Here is a 17,204-nt window from a genome sequence, read left to right as displayed (position 1 = left end):
AACCGAGAGAAACAGGCGACCAGTCAGCGGCTAGCCAGGCCTGAAGGAGTGGCAGGACTCTGCACATGATTGGCTGAGTCTGGATGGGGGAAAAGGGCCGGCGCGGGCTCAGGCGCTCCCGGCATTCCTCGCGGGGAGGCGGCGGCGGCGGCGGCGGCGGCGGCAAGCGAGAAGGGGACAGGGAGAGGTAGTGTGAAGCGCGGAGAGTGGCTGAGAGACCTGAGGGGGAGCTGGGCCCGAGGCCGCCGCCGCCGCCATGCAGGAAATAATCGCCAGCGTGGATCACATCAAGTTCGACTTGGAAATCGCCGTGGAGCAGCAGCTCGGGGCGCAGCCGCTGCCCTTCCCCGGCATGGATAGTGAGTGTGGGGCCCGGCGGGTGGGCGACTCTTGATTCTGAACAGAGGCTATTCCGGCCCTGAGCCGTGGACCCCGGGCCCTGGGCCCCTCACTAGTTCCTCCGCTTCCGTCCTGGTACTTCCCGGCACTTGAACTCGGGAGACCTTTCCTTGGATCCTGGGACTGCTCCGTGGCAATCCTCGGGACTGCAGGACTGTGTCGGTTGTTCGCGTAATTCTTCAGTGAACGCGTGTTATCCTGAAGTGGAACTCCCTTCTCCCACCCTGCTCCAACTTCAGCAAAGTCTTAGAATGTCCCCCATTTCCACCTCTTAGAGTGCTCCTTTCCACTTTAGACAGACCTAGGCGTTAGAAGAGTATGAGGGTCTCTCACTGTCGAGGACTCCAAGTAGACCCTCATATTCCAGGCTTGCCTGAGTCTAACTCCTGGGAAATCCTTCCTTGTCCTGGAATTGTCCATTTTTCTTCCTACACTACCTCCGAGTCACCCGCCCCAACACAAGCCCCTGGGGAACTCTTAGACCGAGTTACCTTTACTGTCCTTCACGTGATGGTTTTCCCATCTGGTTGGGGTATATCTAACGTTTTGGGGAGCCGCTTCAATTCAGACATAATTGAGCTCTTTGGTCAGGTCGTCCTTGCACATATGTCTACTCTTTAGCACTAGGCTTTTACTCGATTTGATGGTCCTGCCTTGAGACCATGGAACATTTGTGGAGGGTGGCTCTTTAACTCCCACTGGACACCACAGATCCACAGACCTGTGGAGGCAGGTGCGCACAGGTAGTGAGAATTTTGGTTTCTTTAAAAACAAAACAAAACAAAACACAGAAATAGAAATACGTTTATTATTATTTTTTTCTTTTTTCTTTTTTTCGGAGCTGGGGACCGAACCCAGGCCCTGAGCTACCTACCTACCCTCTACCACTGAGCTAAATCCCCAACCCCGAAATACGTTTATTTTAATTCCAGGTGTGAGATCTGGGGCTGCTGACTCTGGTTTGCTTTGTGCTCTAGCAGGGGTGTGATGCAGCCAGTGGCAGGTAGTTTTTTGTGATTGTGTGACATTTGGAATTCTGGGGACTCTGTAAGAGGGCATATAAATGCTAGGACCCCAAGAGTATGGGTTGTTGGTTGGTTGTGGACTGTTAAATGTACAAGAGGAGAAACAAGAAATCAGATGTTCTGACAGCAAAGATCAAACTTGCCCCAAGGAACTCAATGCCCCCTAATCAGCAGGAATCAGTCTAACAATGGCATCCCCCCCCCCTTTCCTCCTCCACCCCTTTTTTTCTCTCCTGTCTAGTTTTAGGGGGTTGAAAGGGTGGAAGAAGAGGGGTGGAGAAGGGTAGAAGTTGAAAGAACCCACAGAGTAGCCAGAGTCTCCCTTGGAGAGCCAGGGATGAGCATGGATGTCTCTCAAGCTCAATTCGAGACTTGGTAGGTGCCCTCGGCGCTCACTTCTTGTTCGTGGTGTGTTGGGTATGTCAAAGCCCAGCAAGGCTCCAGAACCTCTTGTGATGCTCTTTGAAAAATGTAAATTTTGCCTTGAGGATGTGTTCTTATCCATCCTCCCAATCCCTGTGACTGGGATTTCTGACTTTCAAAAAGGAAGCAAGACTTAACTTAACTTCTAAATAGAAAGAAAGATCACAACTATTAGATTATGTTTCTTTGTCTTGTTTTTTTCTGCTTTTGAGACCGTTTCAGATCATCCAGGCTGGCCTGGAATTCCTTATGTAGCCAAGGATGCTTGACCTCCTGCTTCTCCTTTTCTCTGTTTCCCAAGTGTCAAAATTACTTACACCTCCACTTCCAGCGTATATAGTGCAGGCGACCGAACCCATAGCTTTGTGAATATGTGTGGTACAGACTGGTTTTGTGTGTCAACTTGACACAAGCTAGAGTCATCAGAGAGGCACCTCCCTTGAGGAAATGCCTCCATGAGATCCAGCTGTAAGGCATTTTCTCACTTAGTGACCCAGCCCACTGAGGATGGTGCCATCCCTGGGTTGAGCGAGTCAGGGGAAGCAGCACCCCTCCATGGCTTCTGCATCAGCTCCCGCCTCCAGGTTCCTGCCCTGTGTGAGTTCCCGTCCTGACTTCCTTTGGTCATGAACAATGTGCTTTTTGATCGTGGTGCTTTGTTGCAGGAAGTACAACTCTAACTAAGACACTTGTCAAGCACTCCACCAACTGAACTACATCACCAGCCTTTGTTTTACTTATTTTTATGGCTATATAACCACAGCTGGCCTAGAATATACCCTGTAGCTTTTCTTGAACTTGAAATCTTCCTGCCTCGGTTTTCTTCTCCCAGGTACTGGGATCCACCAGTGTCCACCATCATGCCCTTCTCTGTATTCTTCCACTTTAACTCTGGCCTCGCAAAACCCGCCTGCTTCTGTGAAGCCACTGAATTTCTTGGAAGTTAGCGAGAGGAGGTACATGAGTGAGTTTAAGAAATGTCATTTCAGGGGTTGGGGATTTAGCTCAGTGGTAGAGCGCTTGCCTAGCAAGCGCAAAGTCCTGGGTTCGGTCCCCAGCTCCAAAAAAAGAAAAGAAAAGAAAAAAAAAGAAATGTCATTTCAGCCACTTGGTGGTGGCTCGTGCCTTTAAACCCATCACTCAGGAGGGAGGGGCAGGCAGACTCTGAAATTGAGGCCAGGCTGGTCTACAAAGCAAATTCTAGGATAGCCAGGGCTGTTACACAGAGAAACCCCATGGGGGGGGGGGGGGGGGAGACAGAAAAAACCGCCATCTTTGGTTTTTGCTTTTTAAGTTTACCATTTTCTGAAAATGCACACTGATGAATCAGTGAAAACTATTTATGAATCTAAGATTTGTTCTACAGTCACGGCTGGTGAGTTTCTGGACTCACTGACTGCTGCCACATTGTGTCTGTAGATTTCCTGCCCTCTCAGAGTTGGCCGCCCTTTGGGGATGAATGGCTGTGCTCCTTTGTAATTCCATGTAGACATTGCATATTGAGGGCTGGCCCACTCAACCTTTGATTATATTCTTCCACTAGGCTAATGTCTAACGAGGTACCTGCCTGCCCTGGAATCTTCCCTGCTCAGAGGCCTCACTGTGATTGTCATTTCCTGTGAAACCATTCCCTCTCTCTGCCTCACACTAATATACCTGTAAATTAGCCCCCTCGGGAGGTCTGAGCTGGGGGTAATTATTTCTCTGATCTTGTGTTCCTTCTTGCCCTCTCCACCCATTCTTAAATGTCCTGAAAGTTCTTGGCTTCCAGGAGGTTCTCAGATGTTTAGTCCCACAATACAGTCACGTTTCACAAGTTTCACTGAAAGAAGTATCTTTTGCTTTGAGACAGGGTCTCACTGTGTCGCCCCAGCCGGAACTCAGAGCCCCACCTGTGTCTGCCTCTTGAGTTCTGGGCTACGCCACCACGCCAGGCGTGGTGTTTGTTTGCCAGTTCACTCATCCTGGATTCAAGGTCCTAAGGGTCTCCTCCATCGGTACCCAGCTTTAGCAGATAACTGGTTCTTTTCCTTTACAGAGTCGGGGGCTGCTGTCTGTGAATTCTTTTTGAAAGCGGCCTGTGGCAAAGGTAAGAAACCCTTGCCGTCCTCCTCACATCCCCTCGAGGTGCCCTGTGTTGTGAGTTGTCTGACATCACTTATATTTTGATGTTAGTTTTGTTTCTTTAAAGGGCGGTTGTTTTTGATGAGCAGTCTACTGTGTGTCTAGGTGATTTTATATGAGCTTTTCTTTATTTTAATTAGTTAATAAAGGCTAGAGCCTGAGATTAGGCAGTGGAGGAAAGATGGGACTGGAGGTTTGAGAGTGGGGTCAGGGAGAGAGGAGAAGAGGACAGGAGGGGAAGGAGAGAACTGAAGAAGAAGAGGAGGAAGCCATGAGGATCCAAACCACCCGGCCAAGAGAAACAATAAATAGCAAGGGGTCTCGTAGCTGGGGAATAAATGAGTATAATGTTAGATCTGCCCAGTCTAGGCTGATAGCCTACAATTATAATAACTGGATTGTGTAGTTTTTACATGGGCTTATTGGGGTTGGAAACTCCAGCTATACCCTGCCCCTACTTTGCCCTCTAGCAGATTCACAGGCCGCTGGGTATCTGCTTATATTCCTACCTTCAGTTGTATTGTAGATAAATGTTCCTAAATGAAGCTGTGGCTTAGATAGCTAGAAGGATTTTGGACTATGATACCCAAAACCTAAATACAGACTGAGCCTGCCTAGTTTAAAGGTTGCCTTCTTTTGTTACTTTTCTTTGTCATGAAGAGGTGGGCATAGAGGCTTTCAGGAACTTCTCTTGGTCCCAGAATTACATGTAGCCATGCCCAGTGTCTGATGACAGATTTTTTTTTTCAGTGTATGCAAGCTCACTGTTCCTAGTCAAAGACTGGCCAACACTAACTGGGCCTCAACAGAGACTATGTGAGCCTAGCTATCCATTGATTCATAGGTATTTGTGGGCAGGACCGCGTGTGTCAGAAGCTTGAATAGGGAGCACAGACCCAGAGCAAGGGACGCTCTGATGGGTGGGCTAGTCACTGAGTTTCTTCTCCACAGTGCAGTTACTTGGTGAAGCAGTAGACCTTGGAGGTGGGCCAGGCACCTTGACTTCATGGTTTCTGGTCAGGACGTCATTCCCTCATTGGGTCCTGGTCTCATTCCCATGTTTGCTCAGCTCTTCTGCCCTCTGACTATTAGGTAACTACACACATAGTAGCAGGCTGGGCCCTGTTGGGTTTTTTTTCCCTCAAACTTTAATAAAATTGTCCCAGGCTTCTTTTTAGTCCATCTTCTAAACTTTTATTAGTGAGACTAAGACTCCCACAAGGGAACCCCATTTTCCCAGATAATATGTGCTACACACTATGGGGCTCCTGAAATTCCGCCAGGAATGTGGTCATCCAGCTATTGCTAAAAGGCAATCTTAATTCATGGCACTCTAGCTGTCCCATAGTCGGCAGCCATACACACATGCTGACGAGTTAAACTTTAAAGAGTAGATCCTCAGCCAGCTGCTGCTAACTCGTGAGACTGCTGGCTGCTCTGTCCTGGACAGTGAAGACGGAGAGCATTTCTTTCTTCGTCACAGCTTCACTCTCAGCTGCCCTCCGTTCCATTCCATTCACAGAGGGTGGCCCTCTCCCCTCTGGGTGGGACACACCCTGCTGCAGGACACTGCTCCTGCCCCTGTCTGCCACAGCTCCTCAGTGATAAAGCTGATTGCCATCTTGAGGCCGCAGAGCACTTTGACTAGGACATGGCCAGCCTGGGGTTCAGGACTCTGCTAATGACCCTCTTTACCCTATAAGCTTCTTTTGCCTCCTCCACTGTTTTATTTTGAGTACCAAGCACCAATAGAGCTGTTTGGTTTGTTTTAGGAATCAGTTCATCTACTGTCCCTGACTTGAGGCTTATTCATGTATATCTGTCTTAATACCAATGTCTGTGAAATAATGACATGGTATTCTAGTATTTTGTTGTTATTTCCATTGTTTTGAGACAAGGCATGGCTCTGTAGCCCTGTGCCCTGGAACTCACTGTATAGACCACAGTGGCTTTAAACTCACGGAGATCCACCGGCTTTGTCTCTGGACTGCTGGGATTAAAAGTGTATGTCGCCATACTTGGCAGTTCTAGTTGTATTTTTTCAAAACACTTTAAACTCAAATACATGGCTATCTATTTGAAGTAGGGCTCGAGAGATGACTCAGTGGTTAAGAGCTGCTCTTCCAGAAGACCCGAGTTCAATTCCCAGCACCTACATAGCAATTCACAAGCATCTGTAACTGTGGCTTCGGGGGCTCTGCAGACACCGTAGGCACACGTGGTACACAAATAGGCAAGACATTCTCTGCTGGCGTTGTACTGATCTGCGTTCCTCCTCCAGAGACAACTCTGCTGCTTCTGGGCGGGTCAGAGAAGTGTGGGTGACCGCTCTCCAGCTTCCCTAGGCCCATTTCCACCTGAGCCTGTATCTAGCTCTCTTCACTCTTCCGGCAGGGGGCATGTGCCCATTCCGCCACATTAGTGGCGAGAAGACAGTTGTGTGCAAACACTGGCTGAGAGGACTGTGCAAGAAAGGGGACCAGTGTGAGTTCTTGCACGAATACGACATGACCAAGATGCCAGAGTGCTACTTTTACTCCAAGTTCGGTAAGTCGGGTGGAGTCCTGGGAGGCTTTGGCTGCTCTCTGTTTCTGCCATCGTTGCAATGCTTGGGCAGAACCTGGCATCCCGAGCTGGTAAGGGCGTCATTGCTCTCTGTAAGAACTTCATGTAAGTCCCTGTGGCACTTTACAGTTTGGAGCACTTTGGGATGTTGAGTGAACAATCCCAGTGAGCAAGCATGGAAGCTGGCTGGAAACTCGCTCCTCATGGCAGCCTTACCCCTGAAATCCACATCTCCTGGCCTGAGTTTCTGCCACCTCTCTGGGAGTGTGATTTTAGACAATAGCATGGCTATCCCAGCAGTGCTCAGAATAGCAAGTCTAGGGCTGACTGTCTTCTGATAGAAGTGAACCTACACTTCCCGTGAAATTAAGACTGCTTTGAGTGATGATTAGAGATCAAGAGGCCCCTCGTGTTTGGGGTGGCCTGACTAGAGAAGCAAGGTACTGAACTCAGTCCCCAGGGATCTTCTCTGGTCTACCATTAGTGGCATCTCAAGAGGTTCTGATGGTCAGCCCAAGGGCTTCTATGTTTCTAGGCCCCGTGCATGCCAAAAAGAAGTCTGAAGGCTTCCAGAGGCTGTGTGGAGAGCTGAGTTTCACAGCACTGTTACTAGAGGAGATGTTGGTTGTTTTACTATCACGGGTTTTTGGTGTTTTTTAATCTGGGTCTTGGCATCGTACCCTACATTGGTCTGTAATTGACAGTGTAGATCTGAGTGGTCTTGAGTAGTCAATGACCCTCCGGCCTCACTGAGTCCCCCAAGTGCTTGGCTTTGGGTGCTGACTCCTCCTCTCCCCTCCCTTCCCCTCCCCTCCCCCCCTCCTTCCTTCCTTCTTTCCCTCCTTCCCTTCCTCCCTTTTCTCCCCCCCCTCTCTCTGTCTCTCTTTCATCCCTCCCTCTTTCCCTCTCTCCCTCCTTCCCTCCTTCCTTCCCTCCCTCCCTCCCTCCTTTTCTTTGAGATGTGTATTTATTATTGGTATTAACCTTGCTTGTTTTTTGTTTTGTTTTGAAGCATATAAGCTGAGGGGGTCAAAATACACAGACAGAAATGGGATGCAGGCTTCCTTCTAAGTTTGTCCCATCTGCCACACCCATACCATTACCATCTCCCACCTTGTCACATAGCAGCATGGACAGGCCACCCTCCGCAAGCTGTCATGGGGGGGGGGGGTGTCCCTCTTATACTAGTAGCCACAGTCCAAGCATGCTCCCAGGTCTCTGATGGGCCCTTCACTTGCCTGACCGTGAAGAGTAGTCTGCCTTGTGTAGCTGCTGCAGCTGCTGACAGATGGGCACACACTTGTGTGGGGAACCCTCTAGGTCTTAAAAGGGTAGACCTTTCCTTGCCTGCTAGAGTCTTGCTGTAGTGGCCCAGACTCAGGCATTTGGTAAAACTAGGGAGATAACAGGGAGTTGGTTATGGAAAATAGTGTGAAGGAAATGAGTAGAAGTAATGACACACACCTCAGAATTGGCTTGAGCAGAGTATTCTGGGAAAGTCCCTGAGGGAAGTCCTAAGCTGGAGGCTAAGAAGGGTCCAGTAGAGGCTGAGGATTCCTCTTGGGCAGCAGGAAGCCATTTTGGCTAGCTGAGGATCACGGGGTCTTTAAGCAAGAGGGCTGGGCATTCCTCTGCACTGTATGTAGAATGTGTTAGCTTTGATTGCAGAGGGCAGCCTGGAGGTGCATCCTCATGTTAGGGGTCCAGCCAGCCTGATGTCCTGACAGGTGCTGGTCAACACATTGTCATAGCAAGGCTTATCCTTGCCACAACAGAGACCCAGCTTTGATCTCCCCAATAGTCCCCAATGTTTCTCCTAAACATTAGAGTTGTTCAGACGTTCTCTGTGCTCATAGGTGTAAAGAGTTGGCAGAATAGTGATTTCCTGGTCCCAATAGATGCACTTAAAATATCTAGTCTCGCACTACCTTGGGATGTCCCAGGCCAAGCTGTACTAGTAACCTTCCAGGGGCAGTGATGTGTGTGAAGGCTGGACTTTTCAGCCCCACAGACTTTGCCCTTGGCTATTCCATGAGCAAGCCGGTCCTGGACACTAGAACCACCTGATGCCTTTGTTTTGGGAGACAGTCCCAGCACAGTTCCATGAGGCCATATGTACACATTTCTTGCAGGGGAGTGCAGCAACAAGGAGTGCCCCTTCCTGCACATCGACCCTGAATCCAAGATAAAGGACTGCCCTTGGTATGACCGTGGCTTCTGTAAGCATGGTAGGTGACAGCAGGCCTCCTCGGGCTCACCGATCCCAAGGCTAGATCCTCTCCAAAGCTAGATCCTCTTAGGGACAGTTTCCCCTGCTCTTCCTGGCTCAGCAAAACCTGACCCACTGTGACCAGTGAGGTTTTTGATCTATTGTTTTCCTTATGACAGGGTCTCATTGTATAGCCCAAGCTGGCTTTAAACTCAGTGCTCTTCTGTTAGTCTCCTAAGCACTGTGATTACAGGTGGGCGCTGCCATCCCCGCTGTGGGGTTTTTCCTACCCTCATTACCCTAAACCTCCCAGGAAGGCCGTGGTGAGGAGTTCCCACTTACAGTTTGGATGAGTTCAGTGTGGAGAGTGCAGCACACTGTCCCCTATGAATAAGACATGAAGCCAGCATTTGAAGCCACACTGTGGCTCTGTACCTCCAGCAGCCTCAACAAGGCTCTGACTGTAATGGGACAGACACTTAGGCATTGCCTCACTGAAAGGCCGTCTGAACAACCTGAATGCCGGGCTTTGCAGGTCCCCTTTGCAGGCATCGGCACACCCGGAGAGTCATTTGTGTGAACTACCTTGTTGGATTCTGCCCTGAGGGACCATCATGTAAATTCATGCAGTGAGTATCCTGGTAACAACCCTGCTGCTGCCCTCTGAGTGGTTCCTAGGTGCAGCTGGGCTTGAGTCTAGGTGGCATCCTCCCTATGGTCTGGGTAGAACGCCCTATGGTCTGGGCTTGAGTCTAGGTGGCATCCTCCCTATGGTCTGAGTAGAACTGGGAGGTGGGGACGAGCTACTGCTGTGTCTGCTGCTGCTGCTGATTGTGCTTCAAGAGCCCAAAGGCAGCCCAGCATTTAGCCTTCTGTGAGCTGTGACCCCTGGGGAATCCACAGAGTCACTGGTAGATGCTATGGGCCCTGTGTACTAGAACAGCTCTCATACAGTACCTTGTAAGCCGCTTAGGGAATTAGGGAGTCACCCCTGTTGGTCCTGAGCTTGGTGTTCCATATACAGAAGTACATGGACAGAAGGCAGGTGGGAGAGAGAATGAGCATTTCCCACATACAGACTCCTAGGTTCAGGGATCAGTCATTGCTGTTGGTGGCTGATGGTGCCTGGTCAAGTGTAAAGTCATTCGGACCTCTGAAGGTGGGTTCTTCTCATCCCACAGGATTGGCATCCTTCTTCTAGGTCCATAACATTGACCGTGAGGGTCTAGGACACATGTGTCACGTGGCAGTTGTGGTACTGGGCTTCTGTCTGAAGTGACGTAGGGACTGTAGAGAGCCTTTCTGCTGGTGCTTTGGCCATATTACTCAACTTGCAGAAGTTGTAAAGTTTGTCTGGTTTGTCTTGTGGTCCCTGCCTTACTAAGGCAGGTAGCCACCTGCTCCTAGATGAAAGCCCTGAGGAACTTGTATCTCTCAGGTCCACGATACCTGCTTGAACTGAGTGCTTCTGTACATCATGTAGAGGTTTCCATGCTCTTCTGGGCTACATGGGCTTCTGTACATGTCCCCTCCTGCACAGGACAAGGACCAGGACAGCCGTGCCTTCTTTTAGAACAGCTCTTGCCCAAAGGCTCCACCATCAGTTTTTTTGTGCTAGTCCTGCCCTGTGTCCCAAAGTTTGAATTGCTTTTGTTTTGCGCAGGTTAAGTGTGCTTTTTCCAAACATTACCTGGCCCTAACTCCTCGTGTCTTCTTTTCTGGCCAGCCCTCGATTTGAACTGCCCATGGGAACCACTGAACAACCCCCACTACCACAGCAGACACAGCCTCCAACAAAGGTATCGTACCCTGCTGCTCCTTGGCCACACCGGCCTGCCAAGATGGTCTTATTACCAACTCTGTGTGAGGTCTACTATAGACCCCACTAGTGAGGAGGGCAAAGGGGGAGGCAGGAGAGAGGGATGTGCCCTCTTATTCCAACAGAAAAATCAGGACAAAGCAGTTTCTTGTTTAGAGATCAAGGGTTGTGAGCCCCAGAGTGGGTGGGAGATGGGTCCATGTAAATGTGGGGTTGTGCAGTTGTGGCTCAGTGGTGTCTGCCTTGGGAGCTGGGAACAAGAGCAGGGGGACTGGGCCAGCATTGGCTGCTCTTGCTTCTGAGTCAGAACCTTCCCTTTACAAGGGAGAAGCTTGTCCTCCCAGAGGGAGGGATTTACCTGAGGGTACACTGCCAAGCAGTGGCAGACATAGGAGCAGATTTCTGGCAAGTGCCAGCATGGCTCCTGTGGGGACGATCCTGTCACAAACAGGAATAAAGGACTATCCAGACCCACAGTTGAGTCACTGTGTGTCCCTAAGCACAAAAAAAGGAAAATGCCATGGATGATGGATGTACATGGGGATGGATGTACAGTAGTTCTGGCCACCCTGGGCTAACAGATGGGAGTGGTGCATTGGGCCCGAGGAAGGTCTGGCCTGCATGGCAAGTGGGGCCTCCAGCAGGCCTCTGCATAAGCTAACTGTCCTCCTGAAACCTCACTTTGCCTGACTGGCTTTTAAGTCCGGTGCCACGTCCCCTTTTAGTCCTTCCCAGTGCCGGACCCTGAAGGGCTTGCACATATCCCTACCTTCAGGTGGCACCAAGCAAATCAGACCTCCTGTAGAAAGCCAGACCGTCCTGGCATAGGTGCAGCTGACAGCCTCAGGGTTCCTAGCTCTTACCTGATATTGCATTGGGTCAGAGCCAAGATCCCATGTAGTTGGAGGTGGACTTGTTCTGGAATCCCTACCTAAGAACCACACTCCCCTTTCCATGTGACTCCTAGAGGAGGGCCCTCTCAGCCCCTAGACTGCAGGCCAGCATGTCAGGCTCCAACTGTTTTTCTGTGACTGTTGCTCGCCGTGTAGGCTGCTAAACAACTGGCTGAACCAAGCGTTCATCCTGACCTGAAGCTAGAACCTCAGAAACAAAAGTAAGGCCTGCTCATGCCCTCACCCCACTGCCCAGAGACTTCCTCTTGTCTCTCCATGTTTTCTTTTCTACTTTTAGTTCTCGTTTTTGTGTGTCTGCATGGTGTTTTTCGGACAGCAGCTCCTGTCATCATTACCAGAACTTTCTTTTCGGCCCACTTTCCTGGGGCAGGCCATTGCGGAAGCCCTCTTCCTGCTGATTATGCAGGAGAGGTCCCGTCCTCTTTTTTTTCCTGTCCCCATTGGTAGTCCGCGTGCACGTGTTTTCCGCAGTAAAACCGTGTTGTGTAACTCTTTCCAGCAAAGTAACAATCCGCCATTACAAAGGTCGTCCTCCTTGATCCAGTTAACGAGTCAGAACTCTTCTCCCAATCAGCAGAGAGCCCCGCAGGTCATTGGGGTCATGCAGAGTCAAAACAGCAGTGCAGGCAACCGGGGACCCCGGCCGCTGGAGCAAGTCACTTGCTACAAGGTGAGTCCCAGGGGTGGGGTGGGGTGGGGGACAGGGCAGGGTCTTCAGTCGGTGGTCATCCCCTCACTCCACAGATGTTGTTTTTGGACAGGAAGAATGCTTTTTTTATTGCTGATTAGGAGAGTAAAGGTAGGCCACGGTGGTGGGCTAGTCGCCATCCTGCTTCCTACACTGCCCAGACAGCGTGGAGGAAAGTGCGCACATGCTATTCAGTGAGCACTGTGCTGTGAAGCGAGTTTTCAAAAAGGGTAGAGTGACGCTCAAAACAGCCATGTGCACATCCCAAAGGAACAGGACAAGTCTTTGGGTCCATGGCCATAGGAACTGGGTTAGGAACACATCCTAGCCTGTACAAGAAGGCTCTCGGTGAATCTCGTGAGAATTTGTGGTTGCTGGGTACTCCTTACATGAGTTTGGGCTTACATTTGCATCTTTGATGAGAGCTGAAAAGTTTAAAGCTTGAGGGTGTAGCACTGCCATCCGACAGGAGCAGGCCCCTCATACTCTGAGGGAGGGATGAACTTGTGATTAAAAATCACAGAAATCACGTGTTGGGAAATGTCCTACATGGCAAACCAGCAGTGACATCCATAGAACTAGACTAGGAGGGCTTGAGACACAGGCAGCTCCAAGGGTCAGGCGATTGCTGTGCAGTCCTGAAGACTGGTTTGGATCCCTAGCACCTACATAAAGGCTAGGTGGGCGTGGCCCAGATCATTAAGAGACAAGATCCCTGGAGCTAAGTAAGCCAATCAGTGAGTTGTAGGTTCATTTGAGACCCTGCCTCAGTAGAGAAAAGGGAGACTATATCACTTTGGTGCCCCCTGCATGGACAATCAAATAAGCATGCACACATACTCACATGCACACATACATAAGCATGCACACACACTCACATGTACACACACATAAGCATGCACACACTCACATGTATACATAAGCATGCACACACTCACATGCACACACACTCACATGCACACACATAAGCATGCACACAAACTCACATGTATACATAAGCATGCACACACATGTACACACATAAGCATGCTCACACTCACATGTACACACATAAGCATGCTCACACTCACATGTACACACATAAGCATGCTCACACTCACATGCACACACACTCACATGCACACACTCACATGCACACACATAAGCATGCACACAAACTCACATGTATACATAAGCATGCACACACATGTACACACATAAGCATGCACACACACATGTACACACAAGCATGCTCACACTCACATGTACACACATAAGCATGCACACTCACATGCACACACTCACGTGTACACACATAAGCATGCACACACATGTACACACACTCACATGTACACACACTCATATGTACACGCACATACACAGAGAAAACCCTAGAGGGAACTAGCTACACAAGCATGCACGTGGACTCCTGGAGCGAGCCTAACTCACACCCTCTTTCTTTCCGCGACTGAGCCTTGCTGGAGGTACGCAGCCTTGCTTTCTGCTTACTGATGAATCTCTACAACCGTGCAGGGAAGCCTGCCCTTTCTCAGTGGCTACATAACCACAGCTTATTTCACGACAGCGGCTAAGACTGTGTATGGTTCTGTTCTTAACAGCAGTACTAATGGGAACAGTCTTGTCTGATAACCACGGGCACTGCTGTGTGCTAGTGGTTTGAGCTGTAAGATGCTTGTGTACATTGTAAGGCATGGCCTAGGGTAGAGCCACACAACCAGGCATTGCTGTATGGCGGAGTTTACATCCCTAGGGGAAGGGAAGGCAACTGCTTAAAGGAAACTCAAAGTAAAAGAATGGGTGTGTTCATGTGTGGAGCTTGGGAGGCAGAGCTTTCCTGGTAATTTTTCACAGATGGCATTCTAATGCAGCCTAGCTGCCATCTTGCTCCCATCTAGCATTATGCAGCAGTGTTCTTATGACACAGCCGCTCAGATTTGAGACCCTAACAGATGTATGTGCCCAGTCCTAGCAGCAGGGCTTCCTGGTTCCTTCTGGTCGTCACACAGCCCAAGGGCTCCCTGGCTGCTGTCTAGACCACTCATCCACACATAGTTAGATCTCTGAGTTCAAGGCCAGCTACTGTCTGGGGCGCGGGGGGGGGAGGGGGGGGGGGCGTGTGGGAGGGAGAGAGAAAGCTCTCGCAAGTGGGCCAGCCAGCCAGCCAGCCAGCCAGCCAGCCCCCAAGAGCACACACTGGATGCTGACAGAATACCACTATGGAAGCCAGGATGGAGTTGACACGGGCATGGGAACCTGATAGAAAGTTTGTGTTGAGTTGTGGCCCCTTGCAATCTCCTGTCCATTTGCTAGACCAAGGCTATTCAGGCAAGCACTACAGAAAGGGCCAAGTTAAGATCAGTGATAGCTGTCAGGTGACACTGCCAGCCCCACCACTCCAGGTTGAAAGATTATCAGATTGCTCTGGCCCTGTGATCAAAGCCTGCCCTCAGATAGCTTTGAAATGTATGCAAGATCCAGGAGGGAGGCTTCAGGCAGAGCTTACCCTCTGTGTCCTCAGCAATAGCTCCCTGAATTGGGGCAGGAGCCTGGTGGCTTCTGTCCGGTTGGTCCCTCCTGTCTTCTCTAGGAACCCCAGACATTGGCTCAGAGGTAAGGTGATTGTCCTGCCCTGTGGAGGGGCAGGTGGGGGAGCTCTTTGGTGCTATGAAAGCCCCTGTTGGGCAGGCCTGGGCCCAGTGCAGGTGTGGTGGGGCTGGGGAGCTGTTCCGTGTCAGCCTCCTGGCCTCTTCCCAGCTTCCTCACAGGCTGCTATTTGGTGGGCACTGCTTTAGTTAACATAAACGCTCATGCTTTTTTCTATTCCCTCCCCTCCTGTTCCCAGTGTGGTGAAAAAGGACACTACGCCAACAGATGCACCAAAGGGCACTTGGCCTTTCTCAGTGGACAGTGACAGCAGCAACAGCAGCAGCTGGCATCACTGTGGAGCAGCCTGAGGGCCCGCTGTTGGGAGCATGCACTTAGCTGCTGAATGTAGGACTGGCAGGACTCCGGCTGGAGCTGCAGGCATACCTGTCAGGGCTCACTCCGAGGGCCATGTCTGTCCTTTGGTTTTGCTATAATTTTTTAAAAGAAGGACCATGTGCTTCAGGTGGGTCCCCTGAGCCAGAGTTTGCCTGGACATCAGTGCCTCGTTTTTTATTTTATGAGTTATTTTTCTGGACTTCCTGCACAGTGCCCTGTTGGGGAGAGAGAAGCTGGGAGGCCTATGCGTGGTCCTGGGTGGAAGACAGCTGGCCATTCCCCTCAGGGCCTCATTGAAACACCAGCACCTAAAGAGGATGGGTGGGTCATGTGGGGCTGTGGCCGGGTCAGCCTGCTTTCTCCATGTCCTGCTGACGTCTGAAGCTGTGCCTATGAATGTGATTTGAACAAGGGAGCCCTTCCTGACAAACGTGGAGCACCCTCTGCCTGGCCTGGCCCTCACTGTGGGAGAGGCGCCAGGCTCCCCAGGCTGAGCTGCTTTTCTGGGCTTGCTTGTGGGGCACCTATGTGACAGTGCTTCATTCAAGTGCCCCTTTGGCCAGTGCTGGAGACCACCTTTAAATAGCTGACCCAGTTGATCTGCGCCTACCTCCTGCCCAGCAAGCTCCATGCTGCCACTCAGACACCTGTGGCATGCAGAGGCCGCCCATCCTTGAGCCTAGAAAATGTGAACCCATCACCTGCAACCTGCTGGGCAAGTGGGCCTATCCAAGTTCAGTTATGAGAATACTTTGATTAAAAAGCTTGTTTTTAAGCCTCTTTCCTTACTTACGAGACTCCAGGGGAACTGTCCCTTTTGGCAGACACAGATCTCACAAAGAGAAGTGACTGCTGCTAGGAAGGGCCTTTGGGTCCTGTCTCACGTTAGGTTTGATAATACCTAGTCATCAAACCAGATCAGAGCCAGGCCTGGCTCTAACCCCTATTCATATAGACTCCATGCAGAGAGCATTCTCCACTCCTCTCTCCTGCTGTATAAACTATTTTTAATAAATCCTGGAGCAGGGTTACTTCTACCTTAGACTATTCTGCCTAGCCTCCATGTCATTAGAATCTACTTTCTATTGTAACCCCATTATTACTAATTTCAACGTTCAGCCCCGGCTGCTCTTGGCCTTTTTACATGGCTGTTCTGGTTATCCCCCCTGCACTCTCCCAGGGCATGGTGGCCCTCTTGGTCCCAAGCCCCAGAAGCCTAACCCCTACCTATGTCTCTCTACCCCAGCTACTGGCATCTTTGTTTACCAGTCAGATTAACTGGGGCAGGGTCCTTCCGTGTCTTAGTGCCATTGGTTTTGGGGACCCCCACTCCCATAAGCAACTGGTAGCTTGGCCTTACATCTTGAAGTCAGGAATGGAGAGTGCTGCAGGGACAGCCACAGCTTGCCTCAGGTAGGCCAGCACTTATTCACTCACTAGGTTTAACTCTAGCCATTTTACCAGTGGCGGGTGGACCTCATGCAGAAAGGCCAACCCCAAATCCTCAGCCTTTTTAAAATGTCCCGGATGGAGTGAGCTGGAGCAATGGCTCAGTTAGGAGCACTGGCTGCTTTTCCAGGGGCCCTAGTTCGATTCTAGTGCCCATAACCATCTACAGCTCCAGTTCCAGGGTACTTACACCCTCTTCCGGCCTCTGTAGTACCGAGAACACAAGTGACCCAGGCAAACACCCATACACGTAATTAAGAGCACTGGCTGCTCTTCAGAGTACCTGGGTTCTATTCCCAGCACCCACATGGCAGCTCATATGGTGACTCCAGTTCAAAGGGATTTGACAATCTTTTCTCATCTGTGGGCACACACGTGGTGCACATGCATACAGGCAAAATACCCATAAGAGCCAGCTGTGATGGCACATGCTTTTAATTCCCAGCACTTAGGAAGCAGAGGCAGGGGTTGGGGATTTAGCTCAGTGGTAGAGCGCTTGCTTAGCAAGTGCAAGGCCCTGGGTTCGGTCCCCAGCTCTGAAAAAAAAAAAAAAGAAAAAGAAAAAAAAGGAAGCAGAGGCAGGCAGGTCTATATAGTCAATTTCAGA

The 17,204-nt window shown here is 50.4% G+C and overlaps 1 protein-coding gene across 3 annotated transcripts; it reads left to right on the top strand.

The window, feature by feature from the left end:
* Nucleotides 1-120: 120 nt before the first annotated feature.
* Cpsf4 (cleavage and polyadenylation specific factor 4) lies at nucleotides 121-15,923 on the top strand. 3 transcript variants are annotated; one of them, NM_001012351.3, is given in 8 exon segments: nucleotides 121-359; nucleotides 3,886-3,936; nucleotides 6,366-6,518; nucleotides 8,669-8,764; nucleotides 9,281-9,374; nucleotides 10,472-10,544; nucleotides 12,056-12,148; nucleotides 15,009-15,923. In NM_001012351.3, coding segments are annotated over 8 exon segments (732 nt in total). In that variant the 5' UTR covers nucleotides 121-256; the 3' UTR covers nucleotides 15,078-15,923.
* The last annotated feature ends 1,281 nt before the right edge of the window (nucleotides 15,924-17,204 follow it).

The sequence above is a fragment of the Rattus norvegicus genome, chromosome 12 (assembly GCF_021556685.1).
Source record: "Rattus norvegicus strain SHRSP/BbbUtx chromosome 12, alternate assembly SHRSP_T2T, whole genome shotgun sequence".
Lineage (NCBI taxonomy): Eukaryota > Metazoa > Chordata > Mammalia > Rodentia > Muridae > Rattus > Rattus norvegicus.
This window is presented reverse-complemented; position numbering and strand designations above follow the sequence as displayed.